At 39.1% G+C, this 19753-nt stretch overlaps 1 protein-coding gene across 4 annotated transcripts; it reads right to left on the bottom strand.

Moving 5' to 3' along the window:
- Positions 1-11056: 11056 nt before the first annotated feature.
- Positions 11057-19582, bottom strand: LOC115628723. Of its 4 annotated transcripts, none has more exons than XM_030524920.1 (10): positions 19441-19582; positions 17711-18304; positions 16446-17030; positions 15193-16377; positions 14818-15130; positions 13565-13704; positions 13396-13401; positions 12455-13306; positions 11513-11653; positions 11057-11336 (listed from the first exon to the last, which is right to left on the bottom strand). In XM_030524920.1, the coding sequence occupies exons 2-10, from the start codon at positions 18056-18058 to the stop codon at positions 11265-11267; spliced, it is 3642 nt and encodes a 1213-aa protein (XP_030380780.1). In that variant the 5' UTR covers positions 18059-18304; positions 19441-19582; the 3' UTR covers positions 11057-11264. The 4 variants fall into 4 exon arrangements, with proteins under 4 accessions (XP_030380780.1, XP_030380782.1, XP_030380781.1 ...); XM_030524922.1 differs by having other exon boundaries at positions 13565-13686; XM_030524921.1 differs by lacking the exon at positions 13396-13401.
- Positions 19583-19753: the final 171 nt, after the last annotated feature.

The raw sequence follows: 19753 nt of genomic DNA, 5'->3' as shown, positions 1-19753 counted from the left end.
AAAACAAAAGTTTTTAAATTAATAAATACGGTTTAAGGGGTATTTTATTCGCCGAAATATATTACTATTGCCTTAAAGCATGTGTATTTACGGTTGATTAGCTAAATGTAACAAGATGTCCCTGCCTAGATTGAATGGACGAGATAAGAGTAGAATTTATTATAATTAGAGCACAAAAAACGAAAAGGAGAGCAAAAATTGAATTTCTTGTGGGTCCAGAAGGAACTACGAATTTATACGGCGTATAAAATTGCCTGAGGCTTGCTAATAAAAACTACACTGAGACAGGTAGGGAGAAGGGAGATCAAGTAAACGCAATCTGTTCCGATAAGGTCGTCGATTGTGATAAATAAATAAAAATAAATAATAGAAATTTCTTTCTTCTCAATCATAACCCAGCATTTTTTATGCATGAGCAATATTCGATAAAGAAACGAACAAGCGATGCATAATATTTATGTACGGATCATTAAATTCCTTCCCCGAATACCTCTAGCTTTACCAACCATATTTACAATAAGATTATAAACACTGAATTATCTCGACTGTGACTTATTCAATAAAAATCATCACAGAAAAGTTACTTGAAATAAAAATGGGCTAAACAAATGGCAAGTTTTCAGTTAAAATATTGCTATTTATATCATTTGGCTAAAAGTTGTTGGCCAAAATTATGTACAAGTGCTATTTTTGAACTCTACCACTGTGTAAAGGAACACTTGAGGTTTGTCTGGACAAACTTTTTTCATGAGTTTTCTTGAATCACTTTTTGACATACGCCATCAAAAAAGCAGCTGGCTTGGTGGTCGGGGGATGTGCTTGTTCTTCATTTGAAATTCGTTCGCTTCAAAATAAATAATCTCCGAAATTAACTTGCACAGCGCCTGTCCTTTATGTCCTTTGACAATAAAAAAAAGTAAAAACTCAAGTGCTTACTTAGATATTTTGTGGATGCGGCGGCTTGTTAAATTTTTTCATTTTATGTCCACCGACATTGTTGCGCGAATTTATATTACTAACAGCTCATAAAACTGCACGCCGGTAATAATACCAACAATACTAGCATTTACAGCGACAACAACAACAACAGCAACAACAATGTCCTGCAGTTACTTCAGCACGTATAGCGATGCTGAAAACTAATAAAAATCTTAGCTCAAGTAGACGCACAGAAGAAGCCTTATAAACATCACATGTTCCCCGACTCTGAGGTCCAGTTAGTCAGATATTTAGCTTCAGCCATAGCTTCTTGTTGCCACAGTTGCACACTTGACCAAACAGACCGCAGTATTTATAGCTATAACAGAAAGCGAGTAGAATGTTGGAGGGCTGCCAGCCCGACTCTTAAATGCTCTTCTGTAGGCTCCCGCTCTTCTTCAATTAAACGCTTGTTGCACAAATCATCTGTTTACAGATTTGCTTTGTCTTTTCATGCTCTTTGACGCCTCCTTGTTGTTCGGCTTTTAGGTTTTTCGAAGTGAAGCTTCGTATGTGAGGGTATTGGACACCTTTTCTGTGACAAAACCAATAGCACACAAATAACATAAATGAACAGCAAGTCGACTAGCTGGCGAAATTGAAATTTAGTTACTTATAATTGTTTTTCTTGGAATTTTCTAGCGGGTTTTTTTTTAGTTTTTGTTTATAGGGAATTTTTTTAGAGCTTTTCATTAGCATGAAATCTTTGATCTACAAAAAATTAACTCAAATGAAATCATTCCAATACAACCATTACGTTTCACTTCTATCGCGCATCGCCCTGACACACAAATTGTGTGATGTTCTCTCTTGACGCCCTGGGTGCAGGGTATAAAAAGCGATAGCAACAGCAGCAGCAATAAAAACTTATTTTTACTCTCACATTCTGAGTTCGCTTGAAGTGCAGTGAGAATATTGCAGGACATGGCATTCTCCACATAATATATAAGTATGTATATATACATGTGCGAGTCATCTGTGAAGCACAAGTTAAAATGAGAAAGCCAACTTGTAAAGATTTGGAGTCAACAAAGGATGGTAATTGGTTGCCAATCTTTAGCGCCTGGTGTGGCAGCGTTTCGATTGGTTCCTTGCGTTTTAATACCCTGTATCAGAATGTTTGTAAAACGCAGAAGGAGGCGTAGCAGACCCCACAAGGTACATATCTATATTCTTCATTAGGATGATTTTGAAATAAATAAGAATATTGTCGCTATAGTCTGTCGGACCGTCTGACAGTCAGTTCGTCTGTATGAGCGCAAGGATCTCAGCAAGTACAAGAGCTGGAATAACCAAACCGAACTTTGTATCGCGGGTCCCCTAAGCCTTATTCTTGATCAGGTTGACAAGCCGAGTCGATATAGCCATGTCCTTCTGTCCGCCTGTCTGTATGAACGCAAGGATCTCAGAAAGTATAAGTGCTAGAATAACCAAACTTGCTATCCAGAAATGGTAATGTAAGTGTTAATGTAGGTATGCATGTATGGAATATTTTATATTTAATTTAATTATTTCATTTAATTAATTAATTTAATTTTTTTAATAATTTTTTTTTGTGGGGTGGTACAGAGTATTTAAGAGTTGAGCCTGCTCGACTAAGGCGTTCCTTTCTTGTTTTTTTTTTTTTTTTTTTTTTTTTGGAGGAGTGGACAGGGTATTTAAGAGTTGAGCCCATTTAACCCTAGCATTTCATTCTTGTTTGCATATGGGCTGCAGGTGATGGCTCGAGCGATGTTGGTGCTGGCAGTCTTTTTCCACAGCTCGCCAGCTATAAGCATGTCCCTCCTCCCTCCTCCTCCTCTTCCGTTTTTCCAGTTGCAATAAATATGCCATGATTGGCTGTGAATATCGCCACGCTTAAAGGTAAAACTGGTGGCCCAAAAACCAATTACTTATCGAAGGCCTGCGTGGTTACACGCGTGCCTGACCGTACTGCATGCATACATGTAAATACATTTGTAAATGGGACGGGCAGCAGCACAATACTTGTATGTTATATGCCACTATCTGTGTGAACTTGTTTTTTGTCAACCCGAAAATGTTGCCATGCCACGTGCACAGTTTTGTGGTTTGCCGCTGGGTTTTTATGATTATTGTTGCTCTTGCTGTTGTTACTTGTATAGTAGTTGGCGCTGAAAATTAAGTGACAACAATATGTGGCCCATTGTAGACTACAAAATTTTTAAGTCTCGCTATATATTTCTACATACATTTATATATATTTGTGTGTTTGTGTGTGTGTGTGTTTATTTATGTGCATGTATTTGCTGTCACTGCTTTGCCCTCCAGCGGCATTCGCGCATTTTTTATAGCATACATTTTGGCGTTGGCCGTCTGCTGTGTAAAGACACACATACACACATGCATACACTCATATTATTTCATATTATTTTGAACACTGCACGCTGCATACACTCAAACAAAATTCGAAGATTTTTGAACAACTTTTTGGATCTGCTAAGCCTTCCTTTGACTGAGTTGATGAATTTTCTAAAAGACTTTCTGTAGACGATATCCAAAAATAATCCCGGTTATTGGAGGCATCAGCATTTCTAGAAAAAAACCATATAAAGTTGAAAATACCCAACAATTTATGGCACGATAGCACTCAGAACAAGTCCAATAAAGCAATTAATATGAAGCTTTTATTTTCTTCATTCAATTTTAGCAACATGTCTTTACAAAAAAAAGCCTTTCTTTTTTTCCACAGACCAATGAACTTCTCTCCCTCTCTCTCTTTAAATTAAAGTTAACTTTTGCAGCTGGAAAAAAAAACACAAATATTTTCATGTTTCATTTCATTGCATTTTTATGAAATGTTAAGCTTTTTTTATGGAACGCTTTAATACAAAAGTATTGAAATAGAATTTTTATTTCAAAGATTGCAGTTGCATTACAAGTTCGACTATTTGTATGTCACAGTGCAGTTTTTGGCGCTTGCTTTCGCATTGTCGTAAAATTATTTAGTAAGAGTTTGGTTTTTGTTATTCCTATTCCTCTTTCACTTTTTGGCGCAGTTGGCCAAAAGCAGCGTTAAATGCCATTTGTCATAAACACAACTCAACACAACGGGCAACAGCGAATGCGGCACTTATCGTCGCAATTTTTTCCATATTTGATGTGTTTATGGCACATTCAAGTGGCCCGCAAGTGCCAATGCCAAGTGCTTTAAATGCAAGCTGCCTGTGATTTGCCATTGCCATGAATGTGTGATGATATATGCCTGTCTCCCCCTCTGTCTATGTGCGTGTGTGTGTGGGGGTGCAGCAAAGTGACTGCTGTTGCCAATTTATGTAGCAAGTAACTCAATTTAAGCCACTTAGATTGCAACAGCCGAGACGCACACAAAATATGCAATAAGCCAAGTTTAGATTGTAAGTGCATGCGTGTGTCTATGTGCGTGTGTTTGTGTGTGTGTGAAATATGATAAGGGTAAAGATCAAAGTGCGATACAAGTAGGGTATAACTTTCCATAATGTGACATACATTTCGTTTTCTTAGCTGCAGGCGTTGACAAACTGCAGCATTAGCTTTCAAAAGCAAGCGACAGCTCAGTTTCAATTTATTAAATAAATTGTAAGTATTTCGTAAATAACGTGATTAATAACGAGCTTATTACAGCTCTTTTCTCAGATAGAAGCGCCTGAGTAACAAATTGTGGACAAATTATTACAAGCGGTAGATAAATACCAAGTCTTGTTATTCTAAGTACATCGTTTTTCTGCTTTCCAAGACGAGCAGATGGGCAGGGAGACAGGGCTATATCAAGTCGTCTTCGCATACAGATCTGGAATATATATTTATATGCTTTGTGGGGTCTGTTATGCCAACTTCTGTAGAACAATTCTTTCGCTCTACTCTTCGGGTATAGTGTGGACAAAAACAATGAAATAAAAACTAAAAAATTCAAATTTAATAAAAAGAACTGAATTTAATGTTTGTCAAGCAAACGAAAATGAGTCAAAAAGTAATTATTTATAATAAGTCTGGCTAATTAGTTCTTTATAGACATTGCTAAAACGGTGGCATAAGCATTTATGAAATTTGTAATACAACAAAAATAAATAAAAAAACAAAATATAATGTTCGTCAATTAGTTACGAAGATGAATCAAAAAATAATGCCTCGGGTTGTCATTAAAAAAAAATTAATGTATTATATATTGGTGAAGGCATGTATAAGAAAGGTATCTACCTCCAGGATTTGAAGAGAGAAAATAATTCATAATTCATTTGGAAATTGAAGCAATTGTTGGTTTCTCTTTTTCCGCAATAAATATGGGTTGTTTGTAAACAACTTAAAAAAAAGGGAACTGGCTGAATAAAAAAACTTTTCAATAAGCCAAGTCCCACAAGTTTCGAAATATTTGTGAAATAAATAGGAAGCGTTCGTCGTTTATTTCAAAACTAAGTATACACAGACAAATATGGGGTATGGGTATAGGAAGTCTATAAATTTGAACAATGGTTGGTTGGTTGGCTATTTTGTTGCATTGTAGTCAGGCTATCAAATATAAAGTTTAAATCATTTTTACTGCCACATATTTGGAGCGCATTGCATTTGTTTTCCGGTCATTTTGTTTGTTGTTTGTCCAACAAATAGTTTTGATTAATTTGTAAGGGAGCGGGCAGGGATGGATGGAGTGTAAAAGCATGAGCGTTCCATAAATCAAGCGCAGCATCAGCAACAACAACAATCACAACAAGAACAATGATAACAAAGAACAACAGCAGCAAGGACGACATGTGCCAGCAAGGCAGCAGCAGCAAACAGGAAAAAGCTTCAACTGCGATTTAAGCCAACGAACAGTGATGCTGCGACCTCAGCTCCCCTCATAAATCTTGTTGCCAAAAAGGCGACAAAAATCCTTGTAGTTTTCGCCTTTTTCAGCTACGAACGCGCCCCTAACATCGACACGTACACAAACATGTCCACACACAAGTACAAGTATACTAGTCAGTCGCCCATCTACTAGTGGCTGACAATATCGCATACATGTTTAATAGTTTTAACTGAGCAGCAGGAGCAAACAACAACAACGACTGCCCGACGCGATGGCTGATGGCTGAACAAACAAGCTGTGCGCCTCTGTTCATTTTTCTACGTGCCACAGCACTAGCAACAACAAAAATAACAACAACAGTATTGATTGGAACATGCCGTAAATGCAGAAAAAAGGATGGAAAATAAAATACAGAAAAAAAGAAACAGGAGCAACTAGAACGTCATGACGGAAATCAAATGTAAGCGCAGAAAGTGAAACGCCACAGCCATAGGCAAGATGACGACGTGGCGTATACGTAATGTGCCTTTTAAAATCGAAATTCTACCCAGCATACCAACAGACGAGAGCTTGAGCTTAAAAACTATGGCAAAAATATGCAACTTTATATCTAAATATATATTTATATATATTCTCAAAAGTTATAGTGCAGCTATAGGCAAGACATGGCGTATACGTAATGTGCCTTTTTAAAACGAAATTCTACCAAGGTTGACAACAGGCTAGAACTTGAGCTTAAAAGCTATGGCAAATATATGCAACACTATATCATCATTAGCATATATTCTTAAAATTAATACCTAGTTTTAGATCAAGAACTTAAGTAACTTTGCTTGAAAAGAACAGATTTTTCACACTTACCCATTAATTTTCCCTCATCGGGCTGATAAGTATCCTTTCTTTATACATAGTATAGTATATTAGGATTGTGTTAGGAAGATAAGAGGCAGAACGAAGCATCTCTGACCTCATAAAATGTACGAGCACAAGTATTTAGATAAATCCATCTCGTTATGTTCATCCGTCTGTCTGTATGAACGCCTGGTTCAGGGAAACAGCTGATCTCACTTTGACCCAACTTGGTATGTAGACTCTCCTCATCTCTAGGCAGCACGAGTTTATTTTATTTTTATTTTACATAAACTCAGCTTTGCAGACACTACTTATATGTGTACCTTTATTTAAATCGGTTTGTGCCAGATTCAGGTTTCAGCCAGACACATCATGACAGATCATTATTTTGGGGAAATTGCATTCACAATCAGAAATCAGCAGCGATTTTGAGAGAGAAAAGCGTGGAAATCCAATATGATTTCATAACATTTTCTGGCCTTTGTTTTTTCTTTGTTCGCCTTTGCGGGAAAGCCGTGTAGCAGCAAGGCATGAAGCATTGCCACCCCCATCCAAGTCGTCGTATCCCCTTCAGGGACAATTGGCAGTTGCAGTTTACGAATGCATGGCCTGCACAGATAGTGTCGATGCGACGTGGTCCTTCGATGTGCCTGCCAACCGTGTCCATAGCCATTTCATACGCCATCTTATGACTTGTACTTGGCTGGCCCTTGAAATGTGGCACATGTGGCACGTAGCCCCACAGCTCTTGTCCCAGGGCCTGTGAAGATGTGCAGCCAATTGTGTGCGAGGAGCTTAATGCCACGGGAATTGTTCCAACTAGTTTTCCAAGTCATCATCAATTGATTGCATCTATACTCGTTGCTTTGCAATTTTATCGAGTTGCCAAGCTCAGCGGTTATAGAAAATACAATGAGAAGTTGTGCCAACGTGAAAAGCATGAAGATTGGATTTTGCCTACGCTGCCATGGAAGGGTATGCAATCAAGTAGGGGAAGCTCATTTATAACCTCCGACGAAGTAACTAAGTAATGTGGCTAGCACTGGACTAGTGCATAGAGAAGTCCTTGGATCAGCTCGAAATCCTTGAGAAGCCAACATAATCTGAAGACACTCGACTTCACTGCAAAAGCAGCAATTCCAATGCCAGATGTAGCGATCCTAAAAGCGAAAGGCGAGACGGACGTTATGTGTATAATTAATAATAATACGAAATTTTAATAAAATCCGTTGACTATATCTCAAAGCAGTCATAAGAACAAGAATAATTATATATACTTTAATCTGAAGTTTCATCAAAATCGGTAAACTATATCGTATAGCTGTTATGGAAATTATGGCTTAGGTTACAGTTTAGGGATGTAAAAAAAAACATCGATATATCGAGCATTGGCGATGTTTTTAACACGACTCATCGTCAATCCATCGATCATCATATTTTTTTGGCCTGTCAAATTTCTTTGTTGGCAAATTTTGTTTCTTTCTTACCAATTATAGGGGAAGGTAAAGCTTCAAGGCAAGAGAAAGCGTCAGGATCTGCTTTAGTCCCGACTTCCGGTGCAGCTAGGGATACCCAAAACATTTAACATTAGTGCAGTCTCCAATAGGCTGGAAGCCAGCTTGAAACTAAAATAAACGGAGCTCCTGCCGCTGAAGCATCTCAGTTCATTACCAGATTCAGGCATTATAAAATAATGTTGAAATGAATGAAATGTGACTACGAAGAAGAGCAGGAGTGCGTTTTTCTTTTCCCAACAAGTACGATCATGGCTAAGGTTTCGGCTTATGAGCAGTGCTTGGCTCAACAAAGTAAATTAACCACAAATTGGTCCACTTCCGCAAGACAAGCAGCGCTTCCGCCGGGTAATACGGAAGTGTTCACACGGGACCACTTTATCGTGTCGATTTATATAAACAATTCAAGTTTAGCCCCTGTTGCGAAAAAGGAATCTAGAACAAAAGACACTCTTGTGAAATCTTTGCTTACCATTATGGTTTTCAATCCGCGTGATTAGTCGAACAAAACGTTTTGAGAATAAAATATTTGTGCCGCACTAGAAGAGCTCCAATGTATTGTGTTCTAATTTTCTTAGGTTCATTCAAATAATAAATAATATTCATTATAGCAGCAGTCCTTACAGAACAAAGCTGGTATTCCGACTTGGCTTTTTATTTATATAAAATTATAAAAATATCCGACTGGGGGATTCACAGCAGAGAATAGTCAGAGACGTTATTTGATCTAACAAAAAAGAAACAAAAATGAAGACATAGCAATAAAAAATAATAAACAAGCAGAATTAAACTAAAATAATAATAAATTAAAATACTTACATATGAAGAACACTTTCCTGTAATCGAGAGCTATCGAACACTGAAGAATGGGAGATTTGAAACCATTCAGCATGGCATTACAATCAAAAACTTGATTACACTTCCATAAAAAGCGTCTGCATGCAAAAAAAGTCATTCCACGACCAGCATAAGAGTAGTGAAAAGGACAACCATTCGATGGTTGCTTAATGAGAACACTCTCCGATTATAATTCATAAATATTTATTGTATTTTTAATGAAATAATAATTTAGTATTTATGCAGTTGTTGTTGTTGTTTTTGTTGTTATTTGTTAATTCATTTCGTTTGTTTGCAAAGTAAGCTGCGCTTCTTTTCAATGGCCTTGAATTCGATTTATCATTCCTTAATGCATTTTAATGTGGAGTGTATACTCGTATAGTTTAAAATGTATTGTTATGGCTTTTGTTGTTGGTTTCATTTATTAGTTAATAATAATTATGACTACCATGCTCGGGGGCATTTGTAGGGCTGCACAGTTGCTTAGAAATACATAAGTCGTGGTATAATTTACATAAAATATTTATTACCTTTGCTGTTTATTCGTTTTAGCTTTGTTTGTTTGTTTGCTTAATAAATTTATGCTTGTTCTTTAATTAATGTCAATAAATAAATAGTAAGTAGTATACAATTAGTGTTGAAGTTGTTAGTTAGCAGTAGTTTGTATTTATGCATGTATGTATATATATATATATAAATATGTGTATATATATTTATATATAATTCAATAAATTTAATTTGGTATGTGTTTGCAAAAAAAAAAATAAAGAATGATCGCTTTCAAATTATACAAAACTATACACTTATGTAGCATGTTTTAGTGTATGTGTGTATTATATTTATAAATATTAACCTGCACAATATTAGCACTTTAGCGTCAACATAAAACATTGTACATACATATATATATATATATAAATATTTATATATATATATATATAAATTTGTATCTGTATGTATGTATGCGGCTATGTGTGTTTGTTTTCTTCTCTTGTCCCATCTCTTTTCGTTTCGTTTCGCTTTGAAATGTATGCAAAAATAAGCTCTCTTTCTTGTTATATATTGTATTTTAAGTACACAAGTATTTTTATTTGAAATACATAGATAGCTTAACATAAATGTTCTTGTTGTTGTTGGGCTGCTCAATTTATTGTTCCTTGTATATTTTGTTTTGTTGTTGTTGCTGCTGCTGCTGCATAGATCAAAAGTGCTTTATTAGATTTGATTTGTTTTCGTTTTCTTTTTCTTTTATTTTGTTTTGGTTTAAATGCATTTCGTTTTGTTTTGCTAACTAGGCCTTTCGCTTTTTTGTTTTTAGTTTAGTTGTTAAATTTGCTTTCAAAAATGTTTGTAATTTTCGCAATGTTTTCTGCTAGCTTTAGAAATTTGATTTTTGAACAGCAAAAAGAAAATCAAAGTTACAATTATATTTATAAACAAATTATATATATGTATATATATATATTTACACAAAGATAACAAACAATAAAGGACTCTATTATATCGTAGTTACATTTATAATATTCCATTTGACGTTAGTTTAACGAAATCTCTTCATCTTGAAAATGAGTTTTTGGCATAATTGAAATTATAAATGTAGATAATGAAATTAGTTTAAAATATATTATATATATATATGTTAATTAATTATCATCGTTAATTGCGGTTGCACTTGCACTTTCAACTATATGTTTAATGCATTTTCAATAAATACTTATTATTGCCTTAACATTTGCTATTGCCACTCTCTCTCTCTCTATCGCTACTTCCATCTCTCTCTCTCTCGCTCGCTCTCTGTCTCATTTCGTAAACACTTGGATTGGCTCGTAAATTAAAAAATGGCACAAAAATTAGTAAAAACAATTTACAATTTCTCTTTAAGGATTCAATTTAAGTGACACACAATGCGAAATTTCTTTGCACACACAAGTAGTCATAAAAAAATATTCAGTCTTTTTTTTTTTATATAAAAACAAAATTAAGATATAATCGTAAACGTGTATGCGTTTTTTTTTTTTGTTTTTCCTTCAATTACAAATTTTTGCGTGAGCTTCGATTTAATTTGTTTATTTATATGTATATTTAATGAGTAGTTTGTTGTTGTCAATCAATAATTTCAACTTTTTAGTTGCAGTTGCGTTGCAGTTGTTATTTTTGTTTGTCTTTTTCTATTTGTAAATAGTTGAACAAATACTTATCAAAATGGCTTGCACATACGTATGTTGAAGTGTGTGTTGTGTGTGTGTGTTATTTTTGAGTTAGTTTTTCTGTTTGTTTAATGTTTATGTGAACATTAGTTTTTATATATAAATTGGCGTCTCTTGGCCGGTGAGCAAACGAAACATGGATGTGGGCATCGTCTTCATAAGAATCTGTAAAACAAAGTAAACATTTTATTAAAAAAATTGTTTATATAAAAAGCAAGTCGTAGGATTTTAATTACTTTGACCAAATTATTTTCTCTTTCCTGGGCAACAAAAATATCTATACATTTTTTCTATATTTTATTATATGTATGTATTTCTATATTTTCCTGGCATTTACGTACCTCTCCCACAGATGACGACAACAGCTTGACGATGGTGTCGTGAGGCACAGCCACCACGCTCTGATTGTTAATCTCAATGATCCGATGGCCCACACGTACCCCTCCGCGCTCGGCGATGCCGCCACGCAGCAGACTGCAAATCTGTTAAAATAAAGATAACATTAGAATATAGTGCAATCTGATTAATCTTTCCCGAAATACAATTTTGCTCTTCATTTAAAAAACTGACAAATATATGAAAAGTGACCTCGAAACGCATTTAATTTACAATTATATAAACAATTTAAGAAACCTCCTGATAAGCATTGATTTGGTCTAAAATGTTACTCTTATCTTTTGGATCTGATGAACGTTAAATTTATCAACAGATCCAATTGTTGAAAATGTAGCCCTTTTTTATTTTATTTTTCTTTTTGTTAAAATCGTATCTGTTTTCGCAAACTTTCTCACAGACTTATATTAAATGATTTTGATAAATTACAGGAAATTCTTATTGGCCGTTTTTTGTAAACCGGAATAGCTTGTATTTCGAATCCGAATAATGTAATCGAGTCGGTAACGAGAAGAGGCCTCTATCTATATTAATATATTATTGTATTGTAGATTGCAAAAATGTAGCTAGATTGGAGAGGACTGAGAACCTGAGGAAGGATAAGAATAGGATAAAACACACTAAGCGTATGAATAAGTTGAAAATGGTTCTTCCCCAAAAAACATAGAAACATCGATGTCTGTCCAGCACTAGTATATGATATGAAAAACTATGGATTATCAATTCTACTATAGTTTGAAGGCATATCTATCAAATAGTTTTTCGCAAAGTAAGTTTATCGAAATAAAGCCAAAACAGCACCAGAGCTGTATTTCCAAGTATAGTAAGAAACAAGAGGATCTGAAGACTATAATTTCATTGGTAGTGTCATTATTTGTAAAGTCACTTACCACACCATTCTGCACACTGAATCCGAGCTGAAAGAGTGCTTTGGGTCTCAGAATTTTGACCTCCACCACCGGTGGACAGGGCACGACGGTAAACTTGACGGCAGTTTGATTTTTGGCATTGCGTATGTAGCTCTGACACGTGGAGAGTGGTAGACCGACGAGGCTCATGCCATTAATGGCTATCAGTTGATCGCCAATATTGAGCTGACCACAACGAGCCGCCGCACCACCGGACATAAGATTGGCAATAACCACTGTGGGCAGCATAGAGCCCCAGCCGCTCTCCACAATGACTACGCCCAGTATTTCGCCCTTGGCCTTGGGCACAACGACCTCCTTTTGGAGCTCTTTTTTAGCAAAGATCTCCAGCTCATCGCCAAATATTTCCTGACTGTTCAGCACCTCCTGATAGTCCATTTCCTTGGCCAGATTCTCGTTCTCAATGCCATTCGCTTTCAGAAACTCCATGTAGGCCACCTGGAAGGCCTGTCCAATCGATTGCGCTATAAACTGCGCCTCATCGCTCTCAAACACATGGCATATCATTTTGGGCGTCCGATTGTGCTTTGACGATCCATTCTCCTTATTGCACTCCTTGCTGCCGCCATTTATTTCACTGTCCACCGATTCTCCGGTCATGGTGTCGACGCCTGCCCCGCTGCTGGCGCTCTGCGGCACAAAGCGACGACGGGCCATCAGCACTACGAGATCCCCGATATCCGCTATGTAGGATATGGTACGCAGCGCATGGTCCATCATGATCTCCTTCAGATCCGTATTAAGCACCATGATTTTTTCGGTTGATATGAACAGATCCACCTCTGTCGAAGGCTGGCTTTCGCCCTCGGGTGCCTATTGAAACAACAAAATTATAAGTAATCTGGGATGGAACGCTCGTCTTGACATGGATAAAATTTTGGAGTGGCTGCCTAGCTACTTACCAAAGCCTAAAGGTTATGGGCAGCATGGGAGTTAGGACGAAATAAAAAGCGATTTGCATTATAGACAGACATATAGAGTGTTGCATTAAATAGAAAGCCTGGTATGCGCTACTACGGAGCTTGGATGTTGAAAATAAATCTACTCTAAACATAAATAATAGCTACGCACCTTAATCCGAGAGACGGCCTCCTCGGCCTGCATCATGCGCGTCGATTTCGTTGGCTGACCCTCACATACCAGTTGAGTGGATCCCAAATAGCGGGCACGAAAGAGCACACCCTCGATGAGCACTTTTGGTTCCAAGAGACCTGCGAAGAATTCCGCACATTAATTGGATGGCAGTGGTAGTTTGAAAAGAAGCTCCCAGAAAGAAAGTTTTAGATAAGCAATAGGTGTACTAATAATGCTAGGAGTCTGTGTATTTAAAGAGGGAGGTAAGAGCGCATTCACTTACATGGCAGGACACCACACCAAATACAAAAGAAAACACCACACATAAATTGGAATGCAGCGTATTAAAAGAATACATGAATGTAGAAACGTTGTGAAACAAGTATAAAGAAAGCTAGCTTCGATTAACCGAAACTTGCAATACTCTTTGAAAAGCTTAATCCCAGCTAATTGGCAATTACAGACAACTATTTTTACTTTAAACTTCTCCGATGATTAAAATCTGGCAACGGTCCGCAAAAAATAAAAGATGAAGAATTGTATGCATATTTTGTAAAACGAAAAGGGTGATTGTTTGATTTTGGGGCTAAAACTGATTCAACTCGTTGGCTTTAGCTGATGAGAAATTAAACGACTTTTAATCATTGATGGCTTAAGCAAATTTTTCTAACCCATTTCTTTGTTTAAAAATTATTTAGTTATCATCTGAAAAAGATATAAAAGCATTTAATTCATTTCTTTTTCGTTTAACCTGGCTTAAACTTTACAAAATATAGTATTTTAAGCAGCATTATGGATGAATAATAACAATCCTATTATAAAATACTGAATAAAAGAATCTTCATTTAAAACACGATCTACTCATAAGCATAGACTAAAAACAATATCTATAAATACCATCTACATATTGCTAAGTCTTTAACTTTTTTGTATGATCTTAAGCTACTGTGAAATGATATTATTTTCTAATACTTATAAATTGTTAAGACTTTTGCTGATTGACGTTACAATATTAAAAAAAAAAAATTGTAAAAACAAACTTTAAGCAGAGCTGTTTTAAAAATCTAGCCTTTACTGAGCCCCATGATCGACTGATCGATATAAAGTCACACATACAGACGACGATTTCGGATAATTGTAGCCTTAGAAGGATTCTACAGTGATGTTATTACTTTTTCAAAGAGCATTTAAACACGGCACAGATTAACGACGATTGAACAATATAAGACGTTTGATGGCTCGCAACTCACCCTCCTTATTGCGTGACTTGGCTTTCTTGTCACTGAGACTTGAATCCTTGAGTGATTTGATGGAACCACTGGGACTCTTGGCGTACTGTAGCTTTTCGGGCGAGGTCAACGACACATCCGCAGTACCCACAATCTGGCATATATCTGGCGAATTTGGCGTTAATGAGGTGCCGATACCTTGCCGTATCGTGGCCGTCGAGTAACTCTGCGGCTTCGGGTTGCTGTTGTTGTCGCTGTTGTTGCCGCTGCCGCTACCGCTACCATTGCTGTCGGCCAGACCGTTGGCATTGTTATCGGCGGCCAGCGCCGACGACTGAAAAAGGGAGGGAAGTAAAGTCAATTGAATGTCTGGCATAGAAAAGGTTTTTAGCTTACCTGTTCGCAGAACAAATCCTGTTCATCGTGTCGCTGTTGGCCCAGCAAACGATCTGTTTCCAGATCTGTGTCCGCCTCTTCTTCATCAAGGCGCGACACAGCTGACGTGACAGCGGTTGCTGCTCGCGGCACCCAAACGGGCGAATCGGGATCGGCAGGCAGCACCTCATCGCAGAACTTGAGCTTCTCCGGCTGCGTTTTGGCGCGCTGCAATGCCGATCGTATCTCTTTCATGGCCTCCTGTATCTCGACTGTTTCGGCAGTGCGCTGCTGCTGCTGCTGCGTTGCTATTGCCGGCTGGCCACTGACGGCTGGACGGTGTGGCGCAGGTGCGGGCGGTGGTGGCGGTGATGGTTTGCTAGCAGTGGCGGCTGCAGCAGCGGCGGCGGCATAAACTGCGCCATAGTGCGAGGCTGAGGGACTGCTCGACAGCTCTATCGTTGTTGGCTGCTGCTGTGGCTGTGGCGAAGACGCAGATGTGGGCGGCGGCGGTGGTGGTGGCGTCGTTGAAACGACAACACTGGCTACAAAATCACTTATCAGCGCAACGCCCACTGGGGTGATATGCTGTTCCACAGCACTGTTTAAGCTGGCATTGTAATCATTTTCGCTGCGCGTTGCCAGCTGCTCGCTGCTGCTGTTGCCATTGTGCTCCATCACCGGCGGTTGCTGCGGTTGCAGTTTGTCGCAAACCACCGACACATTGTTCTCCGTGTCCGAGGCATGTCCGCTGCTTAGGCCATCCTCAAGCACAGGCATGCTTGTGTACAATTTTCCGTAGTCTGTGGTGCAGTTAATGTCATTCGATAAACTGTCCAGATCCCCGCAGTTCGAGTCGTAGTCCGTTGTCTCTGGTGAGAGCGTGAAGTTCCGGGAATGACGACGCAAATTGGCCTCCAGTTCTGTGTCTGCCAGGTCGCCACTGCTGCGACTATTCGAGTCGATATACAGCTCGATGTCGTTGTGCTCGTGATAGGCATTATTCTCACTGCTTCCGCCGCCACCGCCACCAATTCCTGGTTGTGATGGACCCTCTGTCGTTGTTCCCGACTGTTTCTTTGGCGAACGATGAACCATGTAGAGCTCGTCTTTGGGTATTCTAGCCAGTCGTTGTCCAATATAGGCCTGCTCGATATGTTTGTTTTCATCGCAGACACGCGTCGCCTCGAAATCCTGCTGCGTATCCTGTTGGGATATAAAGGATGTGATAAGATGCAGAAAAACAACACTTCGTTAAACGGCCTCTGTCTTACCAAGCTAGCCACATCGTCACCGCTTTCCGTCGTGTAGTCTGTAAAACGCTTTTCATCATCGGGATTCGCTTTGAAGAACTCCTCCAGCACCTTGCGCGTCTCTGAGAACTCATACAGATAATCGAAAGTGGGCGTTTTGGAAGCTGTAGCGGACCCCGCATCCTCGTGATCAATCAGATCGATCAGATTACCGACAGACGATTTGTTGTGATCAACCATATTCGCGCTTGTGTTGTTATTGTTATTGGAACCACGCTGTTTGTTGGATACCGAGCCCGTGGTTGGCGAGACACGTTGAGGAAAACCAGGCGGACGTTTTGGGAAACCCTTCAATTGCTGTTGCTGCTGATTGCCAAAGCGTCGGGGAGATCCTTCGTACTCAGCAATGGGCAGCTGACCAATCATTTTGGTCACCTTCAGCACATCCTCATTACTTTCCGTGCCAACAATGCTGCTATCGACGCGCGCTGCGGACTTATTCATCCAGTTGGTGTCGATATCGTCGAAGACAACAATTTCGCCATCGCGCAGGCACTGCCCGTCCCCTTTCCCAACATCTGTGGGCGAGCCGGGACTAGCCAGACCCTGTTTATAAATAAAAGGGAAATAGAAAGCGATTTTATTTATCAAAGCTATACAGTTTAGACGATATGTTGCAGATCGGTTGGCTTAAACCCACACATATAGTAGACACCGCACGAATCTTCCAGCCTTGCATTATTTAAATCTATTAGCAGTTTTCGACAAGAGAAATTTCATAAATTGTGATAAAACATTCTTTAAAATAAATTAAGCTAAGGCCAGACAGGCAAATAATTTGCACGCAAATGTTCTTGATTGTAGAAACATTATATTCACGACTGCTGTTAAATTAAGTTGTTCCTGATTTTTGTACTTTCCGAGATTTGTGCGCTCATGCAGACGTCTATATCGACTCATCGTGTGATTGTGATCAAGAATATTTTACGAGGTCTGTCTCTAATCATTCTGCCACATAAAGGCGCACTAGCCTAAAATATCCTTTTACCTTTTGGGTATAGGTGACCTCCACTTACTAGAATTTCTACAAGATTTGAAAATATTTTCGTACTTTTGTATTACTCAAAACCTCCCTAAATAATAAGATACTCTAGAATGTTACAAAGAAAAGTTATTCTATTAGGCGTTATTTTTGCAGCGATTTTGGCATCTAAGTAAAATAATGTGACTGTTTGTAAAATTTCAAATCTCCAGCAGCAATGAAAAGCGCTTCTTTTCTCTCTTACCTGTGGCAACATCTCGTGTGGCTCGAATTGACTGCCTGGACTGCGACCGACACGTATCTGATGATGAGGATGATGCGGCCTTTGGTAATAGCCGGTAGTCGGCTGGCCTGGTCCATAGCTGGCGGCCAAAAACGATGCTGGCTGATGATGGTGATGATGGAGTGGGGCATACGGCAGCTCTGTATTCAGATCGGGCGAGTTAAGCACCGTACTGGCGGGCGTTACATTCGGACTGCGTGTTCGCATCTCCCAGACGTAACGCTCCTGCGGCTCCTGTTTGCTTAAATTCATGTGCAGATCCGGCTTGGCGTCCATGGAGTCGTTGCTACTGTCGCTACATGAGTTCATTACGTTCCCCCTTTTTCCGTCTCACTGAGTCGGTGTGTCTGAGCGTGTGTGTGTGTGCCGATACTATTCTTCAGCCTGCAACTGCCTCCGGGGCAGGGGATCGGGACTGGTGGTGCCTACTATGGAGCAAGCCGTTTTGCAACGCCGCGACCTGTGGTTACTTCAACTGCTGCAGCCGTTGTGGCTGCTGACATGCTTTGGTTTGCTGCTTCTGCTGCCGCTGCTGCTGTTTCTACTTTCTGTGGTCTGTGGAGATGAAGCAGAGGCAGAGGGGGAAAGGACAGGGGTTAGACGGAGACAAGACTCTTGAATGGCGCACCTTTTGTCTTACACATTGATTCAATGCTTGTTGATGACCTAACTGGATGAATGAATCACTTCAACTGCATGACTGCAACAAACAAAAGCATCAACCAAACAACAACGACAGAACAACGTTGAAGTCTTGAAGTTGAACAGACATAAAAAAATCAATGATCCAAGTGCTGTGCGCCAATTAACCCAATAACAGGCAGCAAGCAGCATCCACATCTGTATATATAAATATATCTATTTACATATTTGTGTGTGTGCGCGTGTGTGTGTGTGTGTGTGAGTGCACGTAAACTTGGCCTCTAAAAATTTTCGCGCAGGCAAAAACACAAACACAAATGCATTTTACAACAATGATGTGTGGCCAGGAAGCTGGGGCAACAACCACCAGCCAGTCCCCTTCACACACACCCACACACACACGTGAGTGGTTAGTTGTCAGAGGGGGTGGGGGTGGGCAGCCGGCTTGTCGCCCATTTTAATGTTGTGCCTTGTTTTGCTGGTTGTTGTTGTTGTTACACACACACATACTTCGTCAGAAACGATGCATTTCAGTTTTTGCCCTTTTGATGACATCAAATTAATTTTGATATAATTTTGATTCACATATGCATGCACACACACGCACACATCTCTGTATTTTGTCTATGCTCGTGTGTGGCTGTGTGTGTGCGCGTGTGTATCGCCATAGCATTGTTAAAAATCAATAGATTTTCTGGTTTTTGGGTGGACGTTGCTGTCTTTGTCATATTACCTGCCCGCCAGGCTAAAGGCAATAACAGCAGCGCAGCAGCAGCAGCAACAACAACAACACAGGCAGGCATCGTACGTTGTAGTTGCTGTTAAATGGGGTGGTAGGAGATAGGCAACGTGCGTCGCACAAGCGTTCAGGATTTTTACACAATGTGCGGCAACAACAATAATAACAGTAACAACACCTGCTACATTTCCTTTACAGAACGCTTCATTCGTTCTTTTAGTTTCTTTTTGCACAGGACTTTACACACGCACACACACACTCTCATACACATATATACACATGTATATGCACAATGCTTTTGCAAGTTTACCATTAAATTCATTTGTTGATCGCGCACTTTTCTAGCTATGTATTAAATTCACTTCATTGCACATTGATTTCGCACTCATACACATTTAAATTTTTAATTAAATGGGCTGCGAAAAACCTTTTGGCGAAAAGCCGTCACTTTTTTTGGCTGCCCTCGCTTCTGTTTATTAGGCTAGTGGATGTTATCGATACCTGCATCGATATGTGGTGGTTGGGCACATCGATAGGTGTGCGCGCGTTTATGCTGCCAGTTGCTTGAAATGTTGTTTCGCGGTGGCAACGCCATGCATGCGAGCAGAGCGCCAATGTCGTTA

This window comes from Scaptodrosophila lebanonensis, unplaced genomic scaffold, assembly GCF_003285725.1.
Source record: "Scaptodrosophila lebanonensis strain 11010-0011.00,11010-0021.00 unplaced genomic scaffold, SlebRS2 tig00000123-arrow-arrow-pilon, whole genome shotgun sequence".
NCBI lineage: Eukaryota > Metazoa > Arthropoda > Insecta > Diptera > Drosophilidae > Scaptodrosophila > Scaptodrosophila lebanonensis.
The sequence above is the reverse complement of the archived record's forward strand: the minus strand, read 5'-3'. Positions and strand labels throughout refer to the sequence as shown.

What these genes read in the sequence shown, in the direction of transcription:
- LOC115628723 (XM_030524920.1), bottom strand. Translation starts at nt 18,058, where the DNA reads ATGAACTCATGTAGCGACAGTAGCAACGACTCCATGGACGCCAAGCCG. An exon ending in GTGACGATGTGGCTAGCTTG is followed by an intron (nt 16,378 to 16,445) that starts GTAAGACAGAGG and finishes ATATCCCAACAG; the next exon opens with GATACGCAGCAGGATTTCGA. An exon ending in CAAGTCACGCAATAAGGAGG is followed by an intron (nt 13,705 to 14,817) that starts GTGAGTTGCGAG and finishes AATTCTTCGCAG; the next exon opens with GTCTCTTGGAACCAAAAGTG.